General features: G+C 41.6%; 1 protein-coding gene across 2 annotated transcripts in view; it reads left to right on the top strand.

Moving 5' to 3' along the window:
- Nucleotides 1-26,728, top strand: part of PPP4R3B (protein phosphatase 4 regulatory subunit 3B) — a 54,640-nt gene that overhangs the window by 7,182 nt on the left and 20,730 nt on the right. For both annotated transcript variants that reach the window (XM_075862981.1, XM_075862982.1), the window contains exons 2-7: nt 8,691-8,746; nt 9,653-9,751; nt 10,711-11,334; nt 21,936-22,013; nt 22,319-22,435; nt 23,062-23,178. In XM_075862981.1, the coding sequence (XP_075719096.1) occupies nt 8,691-8,746; nt 9,653-9,751; nt 10,711-11,334; nt 21,936-22,013; nt 22,319-22,435; nt 23,062-23,178 (1,091 nt within the window). The remainder of the gene's footprint in view (nt 1-8,690; nt 8,747-9,652; nt 9,752-10,710; nt 11,335-21,935; nt 22,014-22,318; nt 22,436-23,061; nt 23,179-26,728) is intronic.

Here is a 26,728-nt window from a genome sequence, read left to right as displayed (position 1 = left end):
ATTTCATTCCATTAAACTTGGAACAGAGAATCCATTTTAATTGCACCCAGCGCTGGATCCTACCTTCTTCTTTGCTTGCTAGCCTGCCGTTGTACCGACACGAGGATCCGAGCGCAACCCACAATCCACACCACACTGGAGTGTGCAAGGTGAGCTGGAGGTTTCCTCCCCAGTTTCTATTTACTAACATAAATTACCTGCTCCCGTCTCCGCTGGTCTACGCTCCTCTTCCTTGCGCCTTCGCTTCGTTGAACATATGGCCGGAAGCCATCTTACTGTCTGGCAGCGGCTTCCGGTCCACATGAAAATGGAGCTGGATTTTGCTCTGCGAATGAGCTTCGTTTCGGTCTGTGTGGGAGTGGCGCATACGCCGTTCCCACACAGACGGCACACGCAACTGAGAATGGAACGGCTCCCGTTCGCATTCCCTATGGGGTTGTATGTGCCGTATAGCATCTATGTATGTGTCGTTAATCGACACATAGAGAGATGAAAATAAAAATGGCAGCCCCCATAGAGAAGTAAAAGTAAGAATACATTAAAAAGTAAAACATGAGAACACTATTAAATAAAAATTTTGAAAATATATTAAAAGCAATATGATAAAAAAAAATCATGACACTTTCCCTTTAAAGAGGCTCTGTCACCACATTATATGTGCCCTATCTCCTATATAAGGAGATCGGTGCTATAATGTAGGTGACTAATGCTTTTTATTTCGAAAAATTATCTATTTTAATCCACTTTATGAGCGATTTTTAGGACGTGATGTTTATTCAGAATCCTGACAATTCTGAATCTTTTCTGTGAGATTCTAGCAAGGCAAGCGTAATCTCGCGAGATTACGATGTAACCTTTCATTTCAAACGAGATTACGCTTGCCTTGCTGGAATCTCGCAGAAAAGATTCAGAAGTGTCAGGATTCTGAATAAACATCATGTCCTGGCTGGTAGTGATATATATTCATTGTCAGGACACTGCAGTAATGTTAGTGTTTGTGTATGTGGCTGCACATAACGATATAACTAAATGAATGGCGAGAAGTGCATGACGCTGATTGGTCAGCGTCATACACTCCTCTGTACAACGCCCACTTGGTCTAAAGTAAAAACACGCCCACTTGGGCATTAAACTCATTAGCATAAAGCAAAAAATCGCTCAAAGTGGTTTAAAATATAGTTTTTCTAAATAAAAAGCATTACTGTCACCTACATTATAGCGCCGATCTCCTTATATAGAAAATAGGGCACTTATAATGTGGTGACAGAGCCTCTTTAAAGTGGTTTTCCCAACTCAGACATTTTATGGCATATCTGACCCCCGTCTGGTTTGGTGCAGCGGCCTCTGGCCGAGGATTCCAGACATGTATTAGTGAAGAGAGGTATGGGAGTTATGTCCATTACATATGTTATGTAATGGACAACAATGGGTTAAAGTGTGAGGTGCATGATGGCGTTAATTACTATTAATGTGAGGCACATGGAGGTTCAAAATTCATAACACCTCGTGCCTCACATTAATAAGTGAAAGAAAGCTGTTTTTATTTTAACAGCATAAGCATCCTAAATGACGCTATAATTTTTTTTATTATGGCTGTGACGATACGTCAACCCTAGACTATGATGGATGCCTAAAAGTGGCATCCATCTCAAATATACTATTATAGCATCCGTTTAATGTGTAAGTCAAGAAAAGCTGTTGGTAAGGCCACGATGGAAACGTTAAATGTATGAGATACAGGATACAGTGGCATACTTCACCTGTAGGTTACCGTTATGAAAAATGTATACCGCATGGTATGTTTTTTTTTTTTTTTTTATTTTTTCTTTTTAATGGGTAATGTATAGAATAGCGTGGTCTACTATGCTATTCCATACTCCAAAAAAAAAAAAATGGGGGAAACTAGCCTGACAGAGGCAAAAGGAAAACTCCGCCTCTGTTGGGCTAATGGTGCCCTATGGATATGTTTAGTGGGTAAGTCGGGAACATTTCTAGCGTCCACACTAAACGTAGGGGGGAAACGTGATGTGAATGTCTCTGGCTTGGCCTCTTTGTTAGGCCCCAAAGTCTCTGACATGGATTGAGCATCACACGAGGTCTGTGTCTTTGTTTTAATGCCCTGCATATTGACGAAAGTAACTTAAAGAGGCTCTGTCACCACATTATGAAATCCCTATCTCCTATTGCATGTGAACGGCGCTGCAATGTAGGTAACAGTAACGTTTTGTTTTTACGATCATTTTTGGCCAAGTTATGAGCAATTTTATATTTATGCAAATGAGCCTTTCTAATGGACAACTGGGCGTGTTTAGTGTTTTTATCAACTGGGCGTGTTTACTTCTTTCACTGCACAATCACACTGTGCTGTGGATCATGCTGGGCTGGAACAATGAGAAGTGTATGACGCTGATTGGTCACTGATTGGTCAGCCTCATACACTCCTCTGTACAACACCCAGTTGGTAAAAAGTAAAAACACGCCCAGTTGTCCATTGAGAAACTCATTAGCATAAATCAAAAATTGCTCCTAACTTGCTCAAAAATTATTGTTTTTCAAAATAAAAACCACTGCTGTTCTCTACATTCCAGCGCCAATCAGATTATGTAGGAGATAGGGCACTTATAATCTGGTGACAGAGCCTCTTTAAGGACCTTCTCTGTAATCTTCCCATTAAAACTAATTGTGGATGTTCTGCAGCAACACCAGCCGTGTATTCTGAAATGTCTAGGTTCCATTGGTGAACATGCAGGGTTGGACACGTGTACGTTTTCACTAGTGGGAATTATCTCGTTGGCCTCTTTTACTGGCCAATAAATGGTAATCATTGCCCTCAGTTCAATATTATGTCCTGCTACTTTTTTTTGTTTGTTTTTGAAAAAAACAAAAACATGAATACCGTGCAATAGCTTTCTTTAGATAGATATTTATTTATTATATATGCTGGAAGTCTTTTTTTTTTTTTTTAGGGGCCCTATGGATATGGTTGGCTTTCCTGGCGCATACACCAAATGTGTTTAAAGAGGCTCTGTCACCACATTATAAGTGCCCTATGTCCTTACAGTGATTGTAATGTAGATAACCGCAGTGGTTTTTATTTCGAAATACAATCAATTTTGACCAAGTTTATAACCTATTTTAGATTTATGCTAATGACTTTCTTAAGACCACTGGGCGTGTTTTTTACTTTTGACCAAGTAGGCGTTGTGAAGTGAATGACGCTGACCAATCAGTGACCAATTCATGTACTTAGACATCGTGATCTTGCGAGATCACGAAGTGCTGTCACTTACTCACATATTAACGTACTTAAGTGTCTTGAGAGTGAATAGACAGCACCTCCAGCCAGGAAGCGATGTCTTTTCACAATCCCGACACTTCGGAAACTTTTGTAACTCTATATTATCAGAAAAAGTTAACTAACTTAAAAAGAACACTTATTTTTCTTCTTTTGTATTTTTTTTATATATAAACTATAAGCCTTAAAATGCTAAATAAGGAATAATTAGCTGTGTGAAAAGGTAAAAAAAAAAACCTGCATTCACAAAAAAAGTAGCAAAAATCATGTTGCTACCCCAACAAATAAATAGTGTCCTGAAAGCTCAAAATAGTCTGGACCTGAACCGGTTAAAAGCAGGATCAGAAAGCTGTACATCATGTAGTTGTAGATGGCATATTTAATATTGATGGCCTGTCCTAAGAATACGCCCTCAATTTAAAAAGATGACCGTGATTTTCGCGCAGCCGCCATCATTATGACACTGTTTATATGTTTGTAAACAGAAAAGCACGTGGTGCTTTTCTGTTTTCAATCGTAGTTTTGACTGCTGTTGTGCGAATCACGCGTGTCACACGGAAGTGCTTCCATGTGGTGCGCGTGATTTTCATGCACCCATTGAGTTCAATGGGTGTGTGATCCGCGAACAACGCACAAATATAGGACATGTCGTGCGTTTCACGCAGCGGCCATACGCTGCGTGAAAATCATGGACTGTCTGAACGGCCCCATAGACTATAATATAGGTCCGTGCGAGGCGCGTGAAAATCACGCGCGTTGCATGGATATATATCACGTTCGTCTAAATAAGCCCTAATGGTGTAATCTGTCTACCCCTGATACAGGGCTGGCAAAATCAATGGCCAGATTTGCTGCAGGTGCTTAACTTTTTGCTTTTCCTAATGATTTTTCTGTATCCATTCCATAAGTTCTTGTTGCTGAACTACCAGAAATCCAATTCATGAGCCGGTATAACTGGCTACTTGAAGTTGAGTAACTTTGGTGTATTCACACGTTGTGATGCAACAAGAGGAAACGGTTCTCGTACAGTATGTAGGGCTTATTCCATTGTTATATATTTTTTTTTTCTTTGCTACACTCTTTGTCAATGGGGAGAAGCCATAATTTAACCCTTTTAGGATGCAGCCTGTTTTGGCCTTGTGACACAGCCGATTTATTTATTTATTTTCAAATCTGACGTGTCACTTTGTGGTAATAACTCCAGAATGCTTTTACCTATCCAATCGATTCTGAGATTGTTTTCTCGTGCCATATTGTACTTTATGATAGTGGAAAAATTTGGTCGATAAATTCAATATTTATTCGTGAAAAACACCAAAATTTTGAGAAAATTTGCAAAAATGTGCGTTTTTCTAGATTTAAATGTATCTGCTTGTTAATCAAAGTTATACCACACAAAATAGTCACTAGTTACCATTTCCCATATGTCTACTTTATATTTGCATCGTTTTTTGAACATCCTTTTATTTTTCTAGGACGTTACAAGACTTAAAATTTTAGCAGCAATTTCTCACATTTTCAAGAAAAATTCAAAAGGCTATTTTTACAGGGACCAGTTTAGTTCTGAAGTGGTTTTGAGGGCCTTATATATTAGAATCCCCCAATAAATCACCCCATTTTAAAAACTGCACCCCTTAAAGTATTGAAAACGGCATTCAGAAAGTTTCTTAACACTTTAGGCGTTTCACAGGAAATAAAGCAAAGTAGAGGGGAAATTTCCAAATTTCTTTTTTTTGCCGAAATTCATTTGTAATAAAAATTAAATTTTTTACACAGAAGGTTTTACCCGAGAAATGCAACTCAATATTTATTGCCAAGATACTGCAGCTTTTAGAAATATCCCACGTGGCCCTAGTATGGTAATGGACCAAAACACCGGCCTCAGCAGCAAAGGAGCACCTAGTGGATTTTGGGGCCTGCTTATTTTTAGATAATATTTTAGCCACCATGTCAGGTTTAAAGAGGTCTTGTGGTGCCAAAACAGTGGAAACTCTCCTAAAGTGACCCCATTTTGGAAACTAGACCCCTCAAGGAATTTTTCTAGGGGTATAGTAAGCATTTATACCACACAGGTTATTTGCAGAATTTAGTAGAATTAGGCCGTGAAAATGAATAGAAACACATTTTTGTCCACTAAAATGTTGAATTTTTTCATTTTCACAAGGGATAAAGGAGAAAAAGTCACCCTAAATTTGTAACGCAATCTCTCCCGAGTATGACAATACCCCACATGTGGTGGTAAATTATTTTTTTAATAGAAATTAATTAACCTTTGCAAGACTGATCCTTTTTTGCTTTTCCATTTTAGTTTTTCACTCCACGCCTTCCAAACGCCATAACTTCTGTATTTTTCCAATTGAGCGGTGTGAGGGCTTATTTTTGGCAGAACGAGCTGTAGTTTTTATTGGTACCATTTTTTGGTACATGCAACTTTTTGATCGCTTTTTATTACATTTTATTTAGAGCTTTGGGGACCAAAAACAGTGATTTTGGCGTTTTAAATTCTATTTCTTACGGCGTTCATAATGTGCTATAAATGACAATTCTACTTTATTCTGCGGGTTTAGTACGGTTACGGCGAAACCAGATGTATATATATATATATTTTTTTTTAATGTTTTTACAGCGTTTGCACAATAAAATCACTTCTTTATAAAAAAATATTTATTTTCTGTGTCGCCATATTCTGAGAGCCGTAACTTTTTTATTTTTCAGTCAAAAAAAGCTGTGTAAGGGCTTGTTTTTTTGCGGGACGGGTTGTGGTTTTTATTGGTACTATTTTCGGGTACATGCGACCTTTTTGATCACTTTTTATTCTATATTTTGGGAGGGGTGGTGACCAAAAAATAGTGATTCTGGCATTGTTTTTAGTTTTTGGTTTTTTTTGCGGCGTTCACCGGGCGGAAAAAATAACATTATAGTTTTATAGATTGGGTCATTATGAACGCGGTGATACCAAATATGTGTACTGTCTTTTAACGGTTTCATTTTTTTCCTTATAATAGACTTCTAGGGAAAAAAAATCTTTTATTTTTACACTTTTGTAAAACATTTCTTTTAACTTTTTTCTTTACTTTTTACACTTTCTTTTTTTACCTGCAGCTCTGATCGCTGCTAGAATACATGACCCTACCTAGTAGTGTAATGTATTCCAGCTGTCAGTGTGATGTCAGTCACTCTGACAGTTAGTCTACGAGGACCAGCCAGAGTCCTCATAGGCTTGCATACATGGCAGACCCGAAGGCCGTTGTCTGGCCCCCGGGTGCCATCACAAGCATCAGCAGCCCCCACAATAGCATGGGGGCTGCTGATGTGCTACAAACCCCGTACATGCGGAGATCGCAATCGAGCCCCGCATGTAACGGGTTAATTGCCTAAATCAGCGTCAATGAGCCGCTGATCGGCAACAGTGGACAGGGACAGCTGACTTCCCGATGCACACGGTCATCGACAGTGTGCATCGCGAACAGCAGTGACATCCCGTCACTGACAGGAAGTCTATCAGGAGGCTGGTCCTGATAGGCTTCCGTACATGGCAGACACGGAGGCCATTACTTGGCCTCCGATCGCATGGTAGCCATCTGCAAACCTCACGATTTCATTGTGAGGTCTGCCGATGTGTTAGAAACCCCTGAATGCGGTGATTGCAATCGATCGCCGCAATTAAGGGGTTAATTGCCGGAATCAGCGGAAATAAGCCGCTGATCGGCGTACAGTGGAGTGTCAGGGACAGCTGGCCTCCCGGTTCCCATTGCACACTCGCCGTCAGTGTGCACCGGGAACCACGCAGTACCTGTACGTCCCTGTGCCTTAAGACACTGGCCACATGGATGTACAGTTGCGTCGTGGTGCGCATAGGGGTTAAAATGTAAGTGAAAAAAATACAGGAGTAGGGCTTCAGTTTTAAAAAAAACCGATAGGTGTATAGAGTTTAAAAAAATAAAATTAGTACAATGTAAAATTATATAATAATGAACGTTGTGTTTACAAAGTTTAAAGTTTAATTGTTGCTTTGTTCTAGGGCTGGACGGTTTTTGTTGTTTTTTTGCCCAAAAATAATATCTTATTTTTTTTCCCCCTTATTACTGTTAAATAAACTGAACAAAGTACCAAGAGATCACTTAAGTTATTTACATAAAGAAAATAATTTATTAACATATATTACTATAATAATTGTACGTAACTTCACAACTTTTACCCCCTGCAAATACTTTATCAGAAATAATATTGGAAAAATGTATATCTAATTGATAGTTAACCTGTTCCCTGCTGGGGGAACACAGAAATTATAATCAATGATGCGCGGAGTGCACTAACATCCCCCTCTGCCTATCACCACCTCAGCCGGTCTCCGACATTGCAGCAGGGCCAGGCAGATAGCGCTGAGCGGGAACTCTGGGGTGAAATTACATTATAGTGTCTGAGGTCTGAGCAGGACCCTGTGCAGTAACGGCCCCACCATGGAGGTTTAAATGACATTAAAGGGGTTGTCTACCTTCTGACAGCCGATGACCTATCCACCGGATAGGTCATCAATATGTCATCTGTGTGGGTCCCACACCCGGACCTCGCACCGATAAGCCGCTCCGGTGGCCTGCAGGCACCGGATGTTGTGGCACATAATGCTATGTATGGAGCCCGGAAGCAGTTGGCACCGTACATAGCATAGCGGCCGTGCTGCAGGTCTGCTCTTATTCACTTAAATAGGAGCAGTACTGCAGCTCGGCCGCTATTCCGTGGCCGGAGCGAACTGCTTCCGGCTTGTACGTCCGGTGCACGTTGACACCGGACCTACTGATCTGTGCGGGGCCCGGGTGTCGGACCACCACAGATCATGTACTGAGGACCTATCCGGTGGATAGGTCCTCAGTTGTCAGAAGCTGGAAAACCCCTTTAAGGCCACGATTGTGAAAAATGGTACCTGTGTCAGCTGGATTTCCCGGGCCAGACACGGTACATGTGTACGGGACTGCTGGCTGCAGTCACATGACGGTGAAAAAATATGGCCATTAAAAACGGATCAAGTCAGTTTTTTTTTTATTTCCATTTTGCACCAGTGTCTCTAAATGGGTTTACTTTGTCAGGGTTTTTTTTTTCATGTCCCAATCCCCTGAAGACACCAGAGTGCCCATGTAGATAGTGCCGCAATGTCCCTGCAGATAGTGCCCCCACCCCCCCTCCCTTGTAGATCGCACCCCCACATGTGGATCGCACTCCCTCCCATCCTTCTTGTAGATGGTCACTGTAGCTGCCACTAGGGGCTGCAATGGTTGCCGACTCTTTGACCAGGGATACAGCTCCTAGTGGGAGCTACAGTGGTGCGATCTAGAAGAGAGCGGTGCTGGTGCGATCTAGCCCTACTTTGTTCTAATTCTTAATGGTTCTGTCTTCTCAGGTTCGTTGCTTTTAGAGTCGAAGATAAATCCGAATACGGCTTATCAGAAGCAGCAGGTGTGTATTGGTGCGCCCCCGAGTTATCGCTCTGCAAGTGCATTCGATTGAAAGTGTGATTGGTAGAGGTCCTTTTAAGATTGTTTTTGAAAGCTATATAGAAATTGTTTACGTTTTTTAAATTTTTTCTGCTAATGGAAAAGACAATGTTTAACCCATTAGTGACCGCCCCATAGTGTTTTTACGGGGGCCACTAACGGGCTTTATTCCGATGCAATAGCCTTTTTACGGCGCTCCATCGGAATAAATAAACAGAGCAGGCAGCTGTTAAATCTGCCTGCTCTCAGCTGTCAGAGGTAGCTGGGGGTATCCCTGCTCGGGTGAGAACGATATCCGTATCGATCTCACCTGTTTAACCCCTCAGATGCGGTGCTCAATAGCGAGTGCCGCATCTGAGTGGTTTTGGGTAGACGAAGGGAGCTCCCTCTCATCCCACCGGCATCTGCCGATAAGATCGCCAGGTGCCGGTGTCTTCTATGGCAGCCAGGGGGCCTAATAAAGGCTCCCAGGTCTGCCTGTAGTGTAGGCCATGCCAGAGGCATGGCCTAGCAAATGCCTGTCCGTTTTCAATGGACAGGCACTAATACACTGCAATACAGAAGTATTGCAGTGTATTATAAATGCGATCAGAGAATCGCATAGTGAAGTCCCCTAGTTTAAGAAAAAAGATAAAGGAAAAACCCACTTTTTCCCCTTACAAACTGCTTTATTAAAAAAACAAAATAAAGTAAAAAAAAGTTACACACAATTGGTGTCGCCGCGTCCGTAACGACCCCAACTATAAAATTATCACATCGTTTAACCCGCACAGTGAACATGAAAAATACCTTGGTCATTAAGGTCTAAATTAGGCTGGTCATTAAGGGGTTAAGGTTGTAGCTAAGTCATGTGCTTGCTTTTGCCTAGGATACTCTGATTGTATGGTCTGAAGCAGAAAACTATGACTTGGCTCTCAGCTTTCAAGAAAAAGCCGGCTGTGATGAAATATGGGAAAAGATCTGTCAGGTAATGTTGTTTTGATCCTGTCGCAATCACTTCTACTGAAACTTATTTGATATCCTAATTCATTGAGTTACACTTTATATTCATCTGAGACGCTGGTATGATTGTTGTACACTAATAGAAGTGTATTGGGTCCAAGGCAGATTTATGACTTTTTCCAGGTCGCTTTGTGTAAGAAGTTGCCTGCTTTGCGCATAAATATCACGTAATCTGGGTAATGCAACTGGTCTGTGCCTAAACTCACATGGCCAAGATCAAGCATCAATATTACTTGTAAAATGACAGTCCATTACAATTCCTGATGGCATATCCCCTATATTATATATATCTTATGCCACATCCAATAAGGATCTCCTAATTGAGTAGTAAGATCTTGAAGACCTGCTTTTCACAGGGCAACGTTTTGTCATACTTGTGTATAAATCAGAAAACGTCAGCAATTTGTCTCACCCCAGTTCTGGATTCTCAGCTGCACTGCTGTATATTATCCTTCGTGCTGCTGCAGTTTCTATGTATATGTGATAGATCTAGATAGGAGAGCAGTATTCTCCTTGTCGGTGTATAGAAGACATGATAGTTGTTAGGCTCTACCCACTCGTTCAGAGACCACAGAGTTGGAGAGCGCGCCTGCAGAGGGGAAAAGTGCTAAAAGATGCAAGCTAAAAAAAGTCATATAATGGTCACACACCCAGCTTATGAAATGACAGGTATGCTTTAATTTAACTGCTGTATGAACAATTGAGATCTGTATGATTTATTCCAACGCCAGGATCCTGTCATTAGGCATGCATCTCTTCATTCACTGTTCCTATTGTCATATAAACAAATCCTAATACCTTTCTGGTCATTCGGGGGTTAACATCACTCCTATTATGTACCTGCATTGTAAGCTTGTTTATGATCAGACGCCCCAGAGTTGGTTATATTAGGACTGGTGTGATTTTATATATTTTAATTTATAGGTTCAAGGAAAAGACCCCTCTGTGGAAGTCACACAAGACCCCATTGATGAATCCGAAGAGGAACGCTTTGAGGAGATGCCGGACACCAGCAGCTTGATTGATCTTCCTACTTGTGAACTCGGTAAACTTGAAGAGATTGCTGACCTTGTTACCTCAGTCCTGTCATCACCTATCCGTAGAGAGAAGCTAGCACTAGCCCTGGAGAATGAGGGCTACATAAAGAAACTGTTGCAGCTCTTTCAATCCTGCGAGAATATGGATAACGCAGAAGGTTTGCATCATTTATATGAAATTATCCGAGGAATTTTATTTCTCAATAAAGCAACTCTATTTGAGGTGATGTTTTCAGACGAGTGTATTATGGATGTTGTGGGGTGCTTGGAGTACGACCCAGCCTTGGCCCAGCCAAAGAGACACCGGGAATTCCTGACCAAAACTGCGAAATTCAAGGAAGTAATCCCCATAACAGACTCGGAACTTAGACAAAAGATTCACCAAACGTACAGGGTACAGTACATTCAAGATGTCATCTTGCCTACTCCATCTGTCTTTGAAGACAATTTTCTCTCTACACTCACATCCTTCATTTTCTTCAACAAAGTGGAGATAGTCAGCATGCTGCAAGTAAGTGATATTCCTGTGCTTGTAGAGCTTAAACACCTCACAGGTGTGTTTTTTTTTTTTTTGTACTTGAAGTTGTGGTTTAATTTTCTGGTGTTTCCTCTCTGGATCCGCCCTAGATCCAGGCCTCTGACACTTCATCTAGAGTGCCACACTGTACATGGTCACACTGGATGCAGCGTCACAGAGGCCTGTTGGATATGCAGGACCAGTGGCAGCAGGTTTTTAACTGTAAGTATATCAGGATTATTTTCCTACAGGTTTCTAGCTTTTTTTTTTTAAGGCAGCTCAGACACTTATTGCATAATACTGTTCGTTTATTGAAATATAAAGTTACACTCTGCGTTGAAGGCTATGGACCCCTTTGAAATGAAAAATGAATTTTATATATGTTAGTGGTTACTTGGAGTTCAATAAGTAGCGCAAAGTTAACGCTTCCAATCTATTGCTTCATCCCTTTGCATACCCCTTGATCTTCAGTTTGCAAGCTGCTGTAGTTTTACGACTTTTCTCCTGTAGACGTGTCCCTCTCAGTAATACATGCTGGATGTGTGTCCAGGGTCCTGCCGCCTTCCCTATCTCTCATGTATCTTCACAACTTTCTCTTTACACTAGCCAGTGATGCCTCCTCCCGTAACGTGTTTGCGGGGTGCTGATGGTTGTTATGGCAGCCCAGGGGCCTAATGAAGGCCTCCAGGGCTGCCTTTCTTCATCTCCTGTTAAGTTCTTCCTATGGACTTAGCAGGAGCCTGTAAAAATGACAATATACTGAAATACCTTTAGTATTGCACCAGCTGGTTCAAGTCCCCTAGGGGGACTAATAAACAATTAAAAAAAAAAAAAAGTTTAATAAAGTTTTTAGTAGTGTAAAAAAAAATATACTAAGTTAGAAAAAAAAAACTTTTCCTAAGTAATGTAAAAAATAAACAAAATTGGTATCAATATAACATTATTTAACGCGCACGGTGAACGTCGTAAAAAATTAAACAGTCAATCACTATTATTGGTCCCTCCATATCCCACAAAAAAGTGATCAAAAAGTCTCATGAAGCCCAAAATGGTACCAATAGAAACTAGAGCCCGTCCCGATAATAAATACGCCTTGAGGGTATGTTCACACAGAGTTTTCGGGCTGAAAAATCGGAAGCAGAATGCCTACAAACATCTGCCTATTGAAGTCAATGGGAAAAACGGCATTCTGTTCCGATGGGACGTTTTTTTTACGTGGCCGTTTTGAAAAACAGCCGAGAAAAGGAAGTGCAGGACACTTCTTGGGACGTTTTTGGAGCTGTTTTTCATAGACTCTATTGAAAAAAATCCACAAAAACGGCCATGAAAATAGCGAGTGGCTTAAAAAACTTCTGAAAATCAGGAGCTGTTTTCCCTTGAAAACAGCTACATATTTTCAGACCTTATTAGTCTAGTGTGTGAACATACCCTAATACTGCTTAATCGACGGAAAAATAAAAGTTACGGCTCTCAGAATGTGGCGACAAAACAGAAATTTTATTTTTAACAATTAGTTTCTTCCTTGTAAAACATTTTTAAAAAAAAAGCTATATAAATTTGTTATCCCCGTAATCGTATTGACCGGTAGAATAATATTAACACTGCATTTTTACTGTAAGGTGGAAGCTGTAAAAATGAAACCCCTCAAATATTGACTAATCACTTTTCCTATTCCACCCCACAGAATTTTTTTCCCAGTTTCCCAATACGTTATATGGTACAATAAATGGTGCCGTGAAAAAATACAATTCGCCCCGCAAAAATAAAGCCGCCATATGGCAATATCTATGGAAAAATCAAAAAATTATGGCTTGTAATGTGGGGAGGAAAAATCTAAACTAAAATTCAAAAAAATGTGGCTGCGACAGGAAAGGGTTAAAGGAATACATTCCAACAGGCACCATTGGTTTCTGGCAAAAAAAAAAAAAAATTCCGTGCAAAGATGTCCATAGCCCTTAAGTCCTCCCTGTGGCGGCTGCAGTCAGCCACATCACTTCTATGTTCGGAGATCCAACCTTTTTAAAGATCTGTTTTATCTACAATGCTTAGGCCCCCTGCACACGACTGTAGATTTCATCCATAATTGCGGACCCATTCATTTCTATGGCCGACTGACCCCTTCCTGTATATTTATTGGAACGTCTCTGCCGTAGAAAGGCTCCGCAAAAGATAGGACATGTCCTATTTTTTGCTTTTTACGAACCGTGCTCCCATACTATATATTGGAGCATGGCCTGCGAATGCGGGCGGCTGTCAGCGACCGGCCATGCCCTTAATCACTGGCCGTGATTATGGGCACGGTCGTGTTCAGGGTGCCTTAGATATTACATTTAAGGTTAAGTTTACACTGCAAAGAGCTGTACCATAATCACAACTCCTAAACTGTGTGTGCAGTTTTCAATGCTGGATTTTTGCCCATTGAAGCCCATAAGGAAATTGTGAAACACCACAAAACCATCACCAATAAGGCATTCTGTGAGCTTTCAGCTGCGTTTTCTGAAAGTTATTTTATCACACGCACACACTCTTTGATGTAACATCTGGCTGCACAAAAAAAAAACTGCTCTTAAAAACGCAGTGTGTGAAAACCAAAAAATGGTAATTTACGGCTTGACAAATCCTAGGAAATGGCTAACATATGCACCAAAAAGTTGTTATTCTCCGGCCTAACTAGAGATCAGCTAGTTCGGACTCGCTGACTACACAGATTTATACCATTTTAAAGGAACAGTGTCACCAAAATTATTTTTTTTCATGTCCGTTTTATGTTAGGGTTTTATTAAAAACGTTTTTATTTGTTTGTGTGTTACTTTTTTCTATTTTTTCACTTTTTCTTCCCTATGGGGGCTGCCATTTTTTTTTCCATTTCTGTATGTGTCAATTAACGACACATACAGACATGGAATACGGCAGCCATAGGGACTGCGAACGGGGCCCGTCCCATCCACTTCTGTGTACGCCGTCTGTGTTGGAACGGCGCATGTGCTGCTCCCACACAGTCCAATTTGAAATGCGCGCCGTCCGGCGCCATTTTCCTGTGGACCGGAAGTCGCGGCCGGACAGTAAGATTACTACTTCCGGTCGCGGCTTCCGGACTTGTGCACTTGGACCAGCGGGAGCGGACGGGCCAGAGGGAGCCGCGGCGGCAGGAGCAGGTAAGAGATTTCTATGTATGTTCGTGTTTGTGTGTGTTTACTACTGTATGTAAACATACTACACTGTGTGTTAGCTCAAAAAATGGCGACACACAGTGTAGGAGGTTAGACCGTTCAATCCCCTCGTTTATCCCGGCACTAGCCAGGATAAAGGAGGGGGGGATTCTCAGAGCTCACTAGAGCGAGGGCTTTTTTTCCCAATTTTGCAGCAAAAAGCAATGTGGTTGCTTTACCACATTCAATGCTGCAATTTTGGGAATAGCTCCATCTAGTAACCAGCACTGGGAAATATTATAAATTAGAATCTAATTTATAATATTTCCTGACTCGTGAAAAAAATAAAAAAAATTTGAACAATGTTTAATCACCTACACACTAAATGTTTAACTAAAAAAAAATATACATGTTTTGCTGGCAACACATTCCCTTTAAGACTAGCTAGAGGACAATAGGTTTCTGTCTTTCTGGCTCCATTAGCTCAAATAGGAATAAGTATAAATCACTTCATCTGTTTTTTGTTTTCTATAAAAGTTCTTCTTGCCACTAGAAATGTTCTTTACCTGGGTAGTATTTTGACTGTCTCAAATGCTATTTAGTTTTTTTTTCTGTGTTCCTGGGTAGATTGACTATAAGCGGTTTCAGTATCTGTGGTAAATACATTGAGTCCTGTTTACTTGGCATGTAGTCATGAAAAGTCTATGATTGTTGTTCATGTTTGGTACAAGTAGAAAGTGTTTTTCCAAGGTAAGAAAAGAGTGCGTGTTGACGTCTGCAGGCGGTGTTTGTCAGAGTGGTTATGTAATCTGTGATGCAATTATTTGTCAGAAAACACATCAAGTAATGAATACAGTGTACAGGTAGAAGTCAGCCCGAGCACGCTCCTTCCTGCTGCCTCGCCCACACAAGCAATCTGTATAGTCAGGATGCTCAAAGTATTTAAAGAGCCGATTTCTCCTAAAAAAACAAAACACCAGTAGATGAAAGTCCTTCAGTTGTCCTCATCTGTCAAATTGCAGTCGGCTGTATTTTAGAGGCTCTGTCACCACATTATAAGTGGCCTATCTTCTACATGATGTGATCGGTGCTGTAACGTAGATTACAGCAGTGGTTTTTTTATTTCGAAAAACGATCAATTTTAACAGTTATGACCTATTTTAGATTTATGCTAATGACTTTCTTAATGCCCAACTGAGCATGTTTTTACTTTTTGACCAAGTGAGAGTTGTGGAGAGAAGTGTATGACGCTGACCAATCAGAATCATACACTTCTCTCCATTCATTTACTCAGCACGTAGTGATTTTGCTAGATCATGATGTGCTGTCACTTACTCACATTAACGTTACTGAAGTGTCTCGAGAGTGACTAGACATCACTTCCAGCAGGACGCGATGTCTATTCACAATCCCGACACTTCGGTAACGTTTGTGTGGGACTTAATGACAGCAAGCGTGATCTTGCGAGATCACACTGTAAATGACAGCACAGCGTGATCTTGATGTGCTGTGCTGGAAGTCCCACACAAACGCTACCAAAGTGTCGGGATTGTGAATAGATATCGCGTCCTGGCTGGAAGTGATGTCAATTCACTCTCGAGACACTTCAGTAACGTTAATGTGTGAGTAAGTGACAGCACATCATGATCTCGCAAGATCACGATGTGCTGAGTAAATGAATGGGGAGACGTGTATGACGCTGTTTGGTCACTGATTGGTCAGCGTCATACACTTCTCTCCACAACGCCCACTCGGTCAAAAAGTAAAAACACGCCCATTGGGCATTAAGAAAGTAATTAGCATAAATCTAAAATAGGCCATAACTCTGTCAAAATTGATAGTTTTTCTACATAAAAAAACACTGCTGTAATCTACATTACAGCACCGATCACATTATGTAGGAGATAGGACACATATAATGTGGTGACAGAGCCTCTTTAAAGGGGTTTTCCCATCAGAGATATTTGACGTATCCACAGGTTATGTCATAAATGTCAGCTAGATGCGGGTCCCACCTCTGGGACCCGCACCTATCTCTAGGAACGGGGCCGCCTAAACCCCATTCTGCTGTTCTGATTCCCGACCATGAATTACAGAAACAGCGTATCTCGCTGAGCTCTGCTGTTTCCAGAAGTCCCATAGAACTGAATGGTCGTCACGGAAACAGCGTAGCTCCGTGAGCTGCACTGTTTTCGTGGTTCATGGTTGGAAATCACATGCTTCAGCCACAGCACAGAGCGCTAGAACCGCCATTAGGGGGCCCCGTTCCTAGAGGCAGGTGCGGGTCCAAGAGGTAGGAGCGGCATTTATTTGACATTCAGGACTATCCTGTGGATATATCATAAATGTCTCTGATTAGGAAAACCCCTTTAACTAGATCTCCTTGTGACAGTGGTGAAGGTCAGTATGGTGGTTTTCAGAGCAGCCACTGAGTTTCCAGGATGCGAATAGCTTCCTATAAGGCTCTGCTCACCTTCTGTAAGCATTTCATATCGGTCACACCTAAATTATGAACTTGGATGTGATTAGCTGGGTCCTGTCAGACACTCGACCCACTCTGTCGAGCTGTCAGTTCACCTAATCTGACAATCAGCTGGGACAGAATGATACAGCTTCTATGTATACAGGATATTCAGAAGCTCTATCTTTAAAAAGTTAAACCATTTTGGAATATGGGCCTGTTCACATCAGCGTTGGATTTCCGTTCCGGGGCTCCGTAGGAGTTTTCCGTCAGGTGAACCCCCGCAACGGGAAGTCAAACTGAAACCACAGCTTCCGTTTCCGTCACTATTGATATCAATGGTGACGAAAACATTGCCAATGGTTTCTGTTCGTCACCATTCCGGCAGGTTTCTGCTTTAACGACTGAATCAATAGCGGAGTCGACTTCGCTATTGATTCCGTCGGAAAAACTGAAATCTGAAGGCCCTTAGTCAATTTGAAAGTTGGTTAAAAAACACAAAATGCATTTAATTAAAAAAAAACATTTGCTTACAAAGGTGTACATAGCTTTTGACTGTTTAAAGTCACCTACTAGTAGATCAGCAGTTATTCTGCAGTGTTTGACTTTGGTCTATGCTGTCTAAGGATTCGGGTCAGTCCAGATCTTGCTTAGGATCTGTGCACACTGCGATTAGTGTATGTATAATATATACACCGGGAAAGCGCCTAGTGTATACGTTAAACGTATTCATAGGCCCCCATTCACCCAGCTGAGGTCAACAGGTGTATCCGTCTAGGCAGTATATGTTAGTACACTGCAAAAAAAAGGTATGGAATAGTGTAGTAGACTGCTCTATCCCATACCACAATATCCAGTAAAAAAAACAAGGTAAACAGGTCAAAATCTGCCGGTTAAAAATGTAAACCGGGAACGGACCAAAACGTCAGTTTTTATCGGCCGACACTCGGACCCTGTCGTGTGAATAGAGCCTTAGGCTTCATACACATCGGCGTCAGGAGACCGTTCTTGCGTTCCGTCTGAGCTTTGTCAGAACAGAACCCTGACTGAAACAAACTAAAACCATGGGTTTCCGTTTGCATCACCATTGATTTCAATGGTGACTTATCCGGTCCAAATAGTTTCCGTTTGTCTCCGTTATGCAAGAGTTCCGTCGTTTTTATGGAATCAATAGCGTCGACTACAGTGCGGATTCCATCAAAACTACGGAGCCCTTGCACAACGGAGACAAACGGAAACCATTGAGACCGCATCCGTCCCCATTGAAATCAATGGTGATAAACGGAAACCTGTGGTTTCCGTTTGTCAGTCAGGGCTCTATTCATGTGGAACGTCAGAATAGAGCCCTAACAGATATGTGAACAAAGGCTAAGGCTACATTGAGACGAGCGTATCCGATTTGTGCGCATATACGCAGCGTTTTTCCTACATTTCATGTCCGCATGGCATGCGTTTTTCACGTCAATGCAAGCACTTTTTTTTTTTTTTTTTATGCAACGGATTCGTGAAACACGGACAGCAAGCTGTCATCCGTGTGGTGTCCGTGGTTTTCACGCACCGATAGACTTCAATCGGCGACTAGGTGCGCAAAAACGCACCAATATAGGACATGCAGTGAGTTTCACGCTACGGACACTCGCTGTGTGAAAACTCACGCATGTCTGAATAGCCCCATTGAAATGAATGGGTTTGTGTGCTGTGAGTTACGTATTACGCTCGTCTGAATGACCCTTTACTGCCCCTGCTGGGCTTTTTCTCCCTGTTTGTTTCCCTGTTAGAGTAGAAGCTGCACGTCTAACAAAGCTTTACTTGAATGACATGCAGAGACCTATACATTTGCACACCAGGGGACGCTATTACAAGCAGACAATTTCCATATTTCTGCTGTAAAAGAACCTGTGAACAGGAGGGAACCCGTTGACTTCTATGGTAGTTTTCTAGGCATGCTTTGTGACCTGTGCAGGAAGGGATAGCAGGGGGAGTTGTGTCCATCACCTATTATAAATGGTGGATCCAGTGTTCTCTATATAGATGTATTACCTTTCATTGTAATCCTGCCTGTGATGAGATGACTGTTGAGAAGTGATCAATACAGAACAGGAAGTGTCAGTCTATTGTGAGGCTCAGTGGCGAGTGTGAAAACTGCAAGATTTTTAGATTATTTTTTTAAATTGCATAGAAATAAGAATTTTTGGTGATTTTTAACATAACCTATTGTTGAAATCAGAAGAAAGTGAGAAAAAAAAGGATCATTTTTTTTTCCACATATATTTGGTAGTGCTGCCTGACTTTCTTCTGCCTACATTGAAGGGTCATTTGGACACTGACCCAAGAGGCGTTCACCCAATCTAGTCTTTGGTCCTGTGCTGCTGATCTATATCTATTTATTGTTTAAATCAAATTTTTATTTTCTAATGACACATTCCTTTTAACCCCTTAGTGACCACCAATACGCCTTTTTACGTCGGTCACTAATGGGCTTTAGGCTAGGCTGACGCCTTTTCACGTCAGCCTAGTCTAAGTCCTGCACGGGTCTCCCGTGCAGGCAGGAGCCGGGGCTCTGCTGTCTGATGACAGCTGAGCTCCTGCTCCAACGCCCGCGATCGAAGTTTACTTCGATCGCGGCCGTTTAACCCGTTAAATGCCGCCGTCAATAGCGACCGCGGCATTTAACTTTAACAGAGGGAGTGGGATTGCGGGTCTCCGATGGGGTGTCATGGCAGCCGGGGGCCTGATAAAAGCCCCCAGGTCTGCCCTGGACATATGCCTGTTAGGACGCGCTGGAGGCACGTCCTAACAGATTGCCTGTCAGATTTACACTGACAGGCAATAATGCTCTGGTATACGAAGTATACCAAAGCATTATAGCAGCGATCGGAACATCGCACAGTAAAGTTCCCTAGTGGGACTAATAAAATCAGTCATCAAAGTGAAATAAAGATTAATAATAAGTACAGTAAAAAAATCCATTTTTTTCCATAAAAAGTGGTTTTATTTAGTAAAAGTGTAAAAAAAAAAAAAAGTACACATATGTGGTATCGTCGCGACCGTAATGACTCCATTAATAAAGTTAATATGTAATTTAAACCGCAAAGTGAACACCGTAAAAAAAAAACGCAAAAAACCATGGCGAAATTGCAATTTTTTTCCATTGCCCCCCCCCCCCAAAAAAGTCATAATAAAAATGAATCAAGTCCCATGCACCCCAAAACAGTACCATTCAAAACTACGTCTTGTCCCGCAGAAAACAAGCCCAAAAAATCACTACATTGATGGAAAAATAAAAAAATTACAGCTCTTGGAAAGCGACGATGCAAAAACAAATAATTTTAGTTCAAAAGTGTTTTTATTGTGCAAAAGTCGTAAAACATAAAAAAACCTTCACATATGTGGTATCGCCGTAATCGTACCGACCCATAGAATAAAGGTAACATGTTATTTACGTCGCATAGTGAACGGCGTCAATTTAAAAACGCATAGAACAATGGCGGAATTTCAGGTTTTTTTTATAATCCCCCCCCCCCCCCCAAAAGGTTAATAAAAGTTAATATAAAAATTATATGTACCCAAAAATGGTGCTATTAAAAAGCACAACTAATCCCGCAAAAAACAAGTCCTCATACAGCTATGTAGACGAAAAAATAAAAACGTTATAGCTCTTTGAATGCGACTATAGAAAAACGAATAAAATGGCTTGGTCATTAGGGCCTAAAATGGGCTGGTCACTAAGGGGTTAAAGTGTTTAAAGAGAACCTTTCACCTGCCCATACATGTGCAGCATGTAATGGGCAGGGCTGCGCAAACCCTGGGGCACTTTACTTTTTTTTTTTTTTTTTCTACCTCCTCTGTTATTTAGTTCTCTAAATAACGGAGGAGGTTAGAAACAATAATGTAAAGTGCCCCAGGGTTTGCACAGCCCTGCCCATTACATGCTGCACATGTATGGGCAGGTGAAAGGTTCTCGAACTCCACTGAAAACTTGAAGTTCCTGCTCGGCTGCAGGAAGTTAAGATCTGGTGATCCGGGGACTGAGGAAAGATGTCATCTACTAATAGATACTTGAGACTATTGATCATTCCTCCACGTATGAGGATACGGTGCTTGACTAAGAGATGATCCTGTTATTTTCCACTAAAAAAAACTGATTTAGGCTATGTTCACACAGAGTATTTTGGGGGAGGAATATCTGCCTCAAAATTCCGTTTGGAACTTTGAGGCAGATATTCCTCTCCCTGCACGCCGATTTTCGCGGCAATTATCGCGACGTTTTTCGCCCGCGGCCATTGAGCGCCGCGGGCATAAAACAGCGAGAAATACGCTTTCTCCTGCCTCCCATTGAAGTCAATGGGAGGTCAGAGGCGGAAGCGCCCGAAGATAGGGCATGTCGCTTCTTTTTCCCGCGAGGCAGTTTTACTGCTCGCGGGAAAAAGACGCCGACGCCTCCCATTGAAATCAATGGGAGGCGTTCTCGGGCCGTTTCTGCCGAGTTTTGCGATGCGGTTTCCGCGTCAAAAAAACTCGGCAAAATATCCCGTGTGAACATAGCCTTAAAGTGCAATTTCCATTTACTTTTTGACACCGTGCACAGTAGTATAGTGCGTTCTAATGAGAGGTTTGATTTGACTTTCCTTCCCTACACAGAAGGGAATAGTTCAGAAAGAGTACTGTTTAGGTCCGTTTTACCTCCAGAGGGGGAAAAGGCTATGTTTTGGCTAATACTAGAGGGCTCTCACAAGCTAGGGGTTACCCCCCCCCCCTATTAATTCTAAATAACCTAATCGGCATATAAGCAGACCATAACTGTGAGGCCAGTTGATCCATCTCTGCCTGAACTCTCCAGAAATGTCTAAATTCCTGAAGTAATAGTATTTTGCTCGCCATAGTGCGTTTTTTGTATTTTTAGATTTCCTTGAATTGCATTGTTTTGTCGTTTTTACAAGTTAGAATGAGCAGCAATACAGTATTTGACGTTTTGTTCACTACAGGAAGATGAAAAGTTTTTGTCAGAAGTTTTTGCACAGTTGACGGACGAAGCCACAGATGATGATAAAAGACGGGAATTGGTAAGAGATGTTCCCAGATCCTACAATGTGTAGTGACATATCATAAAGGAACGCTGGAAAATCTCATACAAGTGTGGCTTATAACAAGAGCTGCGAGTCTCATTCACATGTATGTATGTCTGTATGGATTTGCTCCTGAACGGTCGCACGCCTTGTGATATACGGGGTAAAGTAGTGATCAGTGATAAAATAGCCATTTTTCATGTCTTCCTAATTCAATTAAAGAACGCTATAGTCTCTACTGCTTTCAGCTGCACAGTAAAAGGAAATAGGTATTCTTCTATTTATTATTTTTTTTCCCACAGGTAAATTTTTTTAAGGAATTCTGTGCGTTTTCACAAACATTACAGCCTCAAAATAGAGACGCTTTTTTCAAAACCTTGGCAAATCTAGGAATTCTTCCTGCCCTGGAAATTGTCATGGTATGTAACCGCCCGACATGTGCGGCTTTGGATTTCTTGCTATCTAAATTTGTGTTTATAAAGTGCATATATATTTTACATAAAACACCAGCATCTCGTTATTCATTTACTACTTCTAGGAGTTCCCCCAACCATAAGTATTGATGTCCAATTGTTTAAAATGAATGGGGTTGTGATTTCATCACGATGGTACATTGGCAGTAGCACTATATGAAAAATAGTGCTAAGCGCAGTCGTCCCCTCAAATCTCGCTTGAAGACCTGAGCAATCTAAAGTTGCCGCACTAACTGGGTCCTCAAATGGTGTGATTTTACTATTTCCTGGCATCTCCTCACAGGTCAAAAATGCCTGAATTTTCCATATCATTTGGTGATTCAAAGTAATTTTACGCTTACAAATATGGGTGATTGTGATTTGTGTGTAAACCACTGCAGTTGCTGCATTATATTCCCACACCAACAATTCTCAGAGTACAATGCAAGTAACTAAAATCTGCATGTAACCTGTGGATTTGTGGACATATCTGCAGCAGAAATGATCTGCTTTTGTAATAGGAAAAAGCAAATACAAATGAGTTGTCTTTATCTGTATACCTTATTTGTGTAATATTCGGCTGTTCATTCTAGGGCATGGACGACTTGCAAGTTAGAGCAGCTGCTACCGATATATTTTCATATCTGGTAGAATTTAGTCCATCTATGGTCCGGGAATTTGTGATGCAGGAAGCTCAACAGAGTGATGATGTAAGTACACCGCTTATAGGCTATGCCTTTACTGCTATTTGTGCTGTAAGGTAAGATCACCTTAAAGGGTAGTGTCCTCAATATCTAATTGGTGGGGGTCTGAGACTCGGCACCCCCGATAATCCGCTATTTTGAATGTGTCGTGGTGCTTATTTGTGTGTTGCTTTCCCTTCTTTCCTTACCTACTCACTTGTCAGCTGAACGGAAGAGGCTGGAATACTGTGAACCGCCGCTGCAAGTGTGTCGGCAATTCACAGTACGAGCATCGACAGGAATGAAAGGGAAGTAGCGCTTGCATGAGGGTCGTGGCCCCTTCAAAACCGCTGATCAGCAGGGGTGCCGGGAGTCGGCGGTCTGACATGGATTATATAACGTTTAATGCAAGTTATGAGAGAACTGTGCAGGCGCTGTGTTTAACAGCAGGAGTTCATTAGGTGAGCATTTGAATTAAAAGCGAAAAAAAAAAAGTGCCGCGTTGGGCTTCGTTCACATCTGCGTCAGGGCTCCGTTCATGGGTTCCATCTGAGCTTTCCGTCAGGGAACCCATGAACTGAACCCTGACTGAGACAAACCGAAATTATAGGTTTCAGTTTGCAGCGCCGTTGATTTCAATGGTGACGGATCCAGTGCTAATGGTTTCCGTTTGGCTCCGTTGTGCAAGGGTTCCACCGTTTTGACAGAAGCAATACCGTAGTATTATAGCGCACGCTCTCATTCTCTCTTCAGCTCTCGACAGACGGGCGACAAAGACTGATCTCGCGAGAGAGATCACACTGCACAAGCCGGTCTCACACTGTCCATAGCTGATTGGACAGTGTTAGAGCACTAAGTATCACGCCTCCCAGCCATTTACAATAAAAGACACGCTCCATTGACCGTTCAGAGGGTTATTTACATATCGAGTGGCAAATATAACTGCACCGATATCTAAATAACGGAGTAGGCTAGAAACAGTTTAAAGTGAGACCAGATTTGTGCAGCAGTGCCTATCACGTGGTGCACTCGGCTGCACATGTATGGGCTGGTGAAAGGTTCTCTCTAATCCCTGGCAGACGCGTGGCTTAATAGGAGCCAGCAAAAAGCACAATACACTGCAATACATAATATAATGTGTTCTATCCCGCACGGTGAACGCCGTCAAAATAGCAATAAAGACCAGACTTTTTGTGCTTTGGTCGCTTCCTTCCCCCCCCCCCCCCCCCCCCCCAAGAAAGTGATAAGTCATATGTTCCTCAAAATGGTACCAATAAAAACTACAGCTCGTTCCGCAAAGCAACAAAATAAATTGTCTCTTGAGAATGATACAAAATTTATATTGGACTGCAGAATTCTATCACACGGTAAATGCCGTAAAAACAAAACTCCAAAAATAGTGGAGGAATTGCAGGATTTTCTCTTCTATTCCACACCGCAAAGATACTTATATTTTTTTATAAAGATAGAATATATATATATATATATATATCAGTACATTAAATGTGTCCATTAAAATTTACAACTCGTCCCGCAAAAAATAACCCCTCACCTGTCTGTGTTGTCGGAAAAATAAGTTATGGCACTTGAAAGGCATGATGGGAAAAACAAAAATAGGTTTGGTACTTAACCCCTTCCCGCTCCTTGACGTACTATTACGTCATGGCAGCTGTATCGTTCGCGCTCCATGCCGTAATAGTACGTCTCGGGAGTAACGGCCGTTTCGGCCGTCCTCCCGACACATACAGGAGCTGTGACGCTGCTGTCTTGTTCAGCAGCTGTCACAGCTCCTACAGCGGGGACCGATCGCTGTGTCCCCGCTGATTAACCCCTTAAAAGCCGCGTTCTATAGAGATCGCGGCTTTTTAGGGGTTAAGCTGCCATCGCCGGCCTGCTACGCGATAGCGGCCGGCGATGGTGACTATGGCAACCGGACACCAAACAATGGCGTCCGGCTATGCCATAGACGGAAGCCTAGTGGGTCCTGACAACGTCAGGACCCACTATGCTTGCTGTCAGTGAGTAGCTGACAGTTCTAATACACTGCACTACGCATGTAGTGCAGTGTATTAGAATAGCGATCAGGGCCTCCTGCCCTCATGTCCCCTAGTGGGACAAAGTAATAAAGTAAAAAAAAAGTTAAAAAAAGATGTGTAAAAATAAGAAAATAAAAGTTTTAAAAGTAATAAAAGTAAAAGTCCCACTTTTTCCCTTATCAGGCCTTTATTATTAATAAAAATATATAAACAAACAAATAAACTATACATAATTGGTATCGCCGCTCCGTAACGGCCTGAACTACAAAATTATTTCATTATTTATCCCGCACGGTGAACGCCGTAAAAAAAAATATTAATAAACCGTACCACAATCACAATTGTTTGGTCACTTCACCTCCCAAAAAATGGAATAAAAAGAGATCAAAAAGTCGCATGTACCTAAAAATGGTCCTGATGGAAAAAACAGTTCGTTACGCAAAAAATAAGTCCTCGCACGGCTTTATTGATTGAAAAATAAAAACGTTCTGGCTCTTAGAATAAGGTAACACAAAAAGTGAATGATTGTTTACAAAACGTATTTTATTGTGCAAACGCCATAAGACATAAAAAAAAACTATAAACATCTGGTATCGCCGTGATCGTATCGCCCCGCAGAATAAAGTTAATATATCATTTATAGCGCACGGTGAACGCTGTAAAAAAAAAGTATACAAAAACAATAGTAGAATTGCTGTTTATTAGTCACCACGCCACCTAAAAATGGAATAAAAACTGATCAAAAAGCCGCATGCACCCCATGAAAACTACAATGGATTCCTCAAGGGGTCTAGTTTCCAAATTGGGGTCACTTTTGGGGGGTTTCCAATGTTTTGGCACCACAAGACCTCTTCAAACCGGACATGGTGCCTAATAAAAAAGAGGGCTCAAAATCCGCTAGGTGCTCCTTTGCTTCGGAGGCCGGTGCTTCAGTCCATTACCGCCCGAGGGCCACATGTGGGATATTTCTCTAAACTGCAGAATCTGGGCAATAAGTATTGAGTTGCGTTTCTCTGATAAATCCTTTTGTGTTATAAAAAAAATGGTATAAAAAGAGTAAATGTCACCTCTACTTTGCTCTAAATTTCTGTGAAACACCTAAAGGGTTCATAAACTTTCTAAATGCTGTTGTGAATACTTTGAGGGGTCTAGTTTCTAAAATGGGGTGTTTGATAGGGGTTTCTAATATATGGGCCCCTCCAAGCAACTTCAGAAATGAACTGGAACCTAAAAAAATAAATAAATGAGGCAATACTTCGCTTCTTACATTATACTGATAATGAGCCGTGCCCACTCCGAGATGACCCCAGTTTTGACCGTTTGTATAAACGGAGACCCCTATTAGACCGTTCCAGTGCCCGGTTTTCCCAAGCATACACCCCCGAGAAGTGTTTTTCTATTGATGAGTCCCTGGTACATTTTAAAGGGAGGGTTCAATTCCGCCAGTACCTGCCAGGTAAGAGGGCAAGGTATGGCGTGAAGATGTATAAGCTGCGAGAGTGCATCAGGGTATACCTACAGATTTAGGATATATGAAGGAA

This window comes from Rhinoderma darwinii, chromosome 4 (assembly GCF_050947455.1).
Source record: "Rhinoderma darwinii isolate aRhiDar2 chromosome 4, aRhiDar2.hap1, whole genome shotgun sequence".
NCBI lineage: Eukaryota > Metazoa > Chordata > Amphibia > Anura > Rhinodermatidae > Rhinoderma > Rhinoderma darwinii.
Note: the sequence above shows the minus strand (reverse complement) of the source record. Positions and strands in the feature narration are given on the sequence as shown.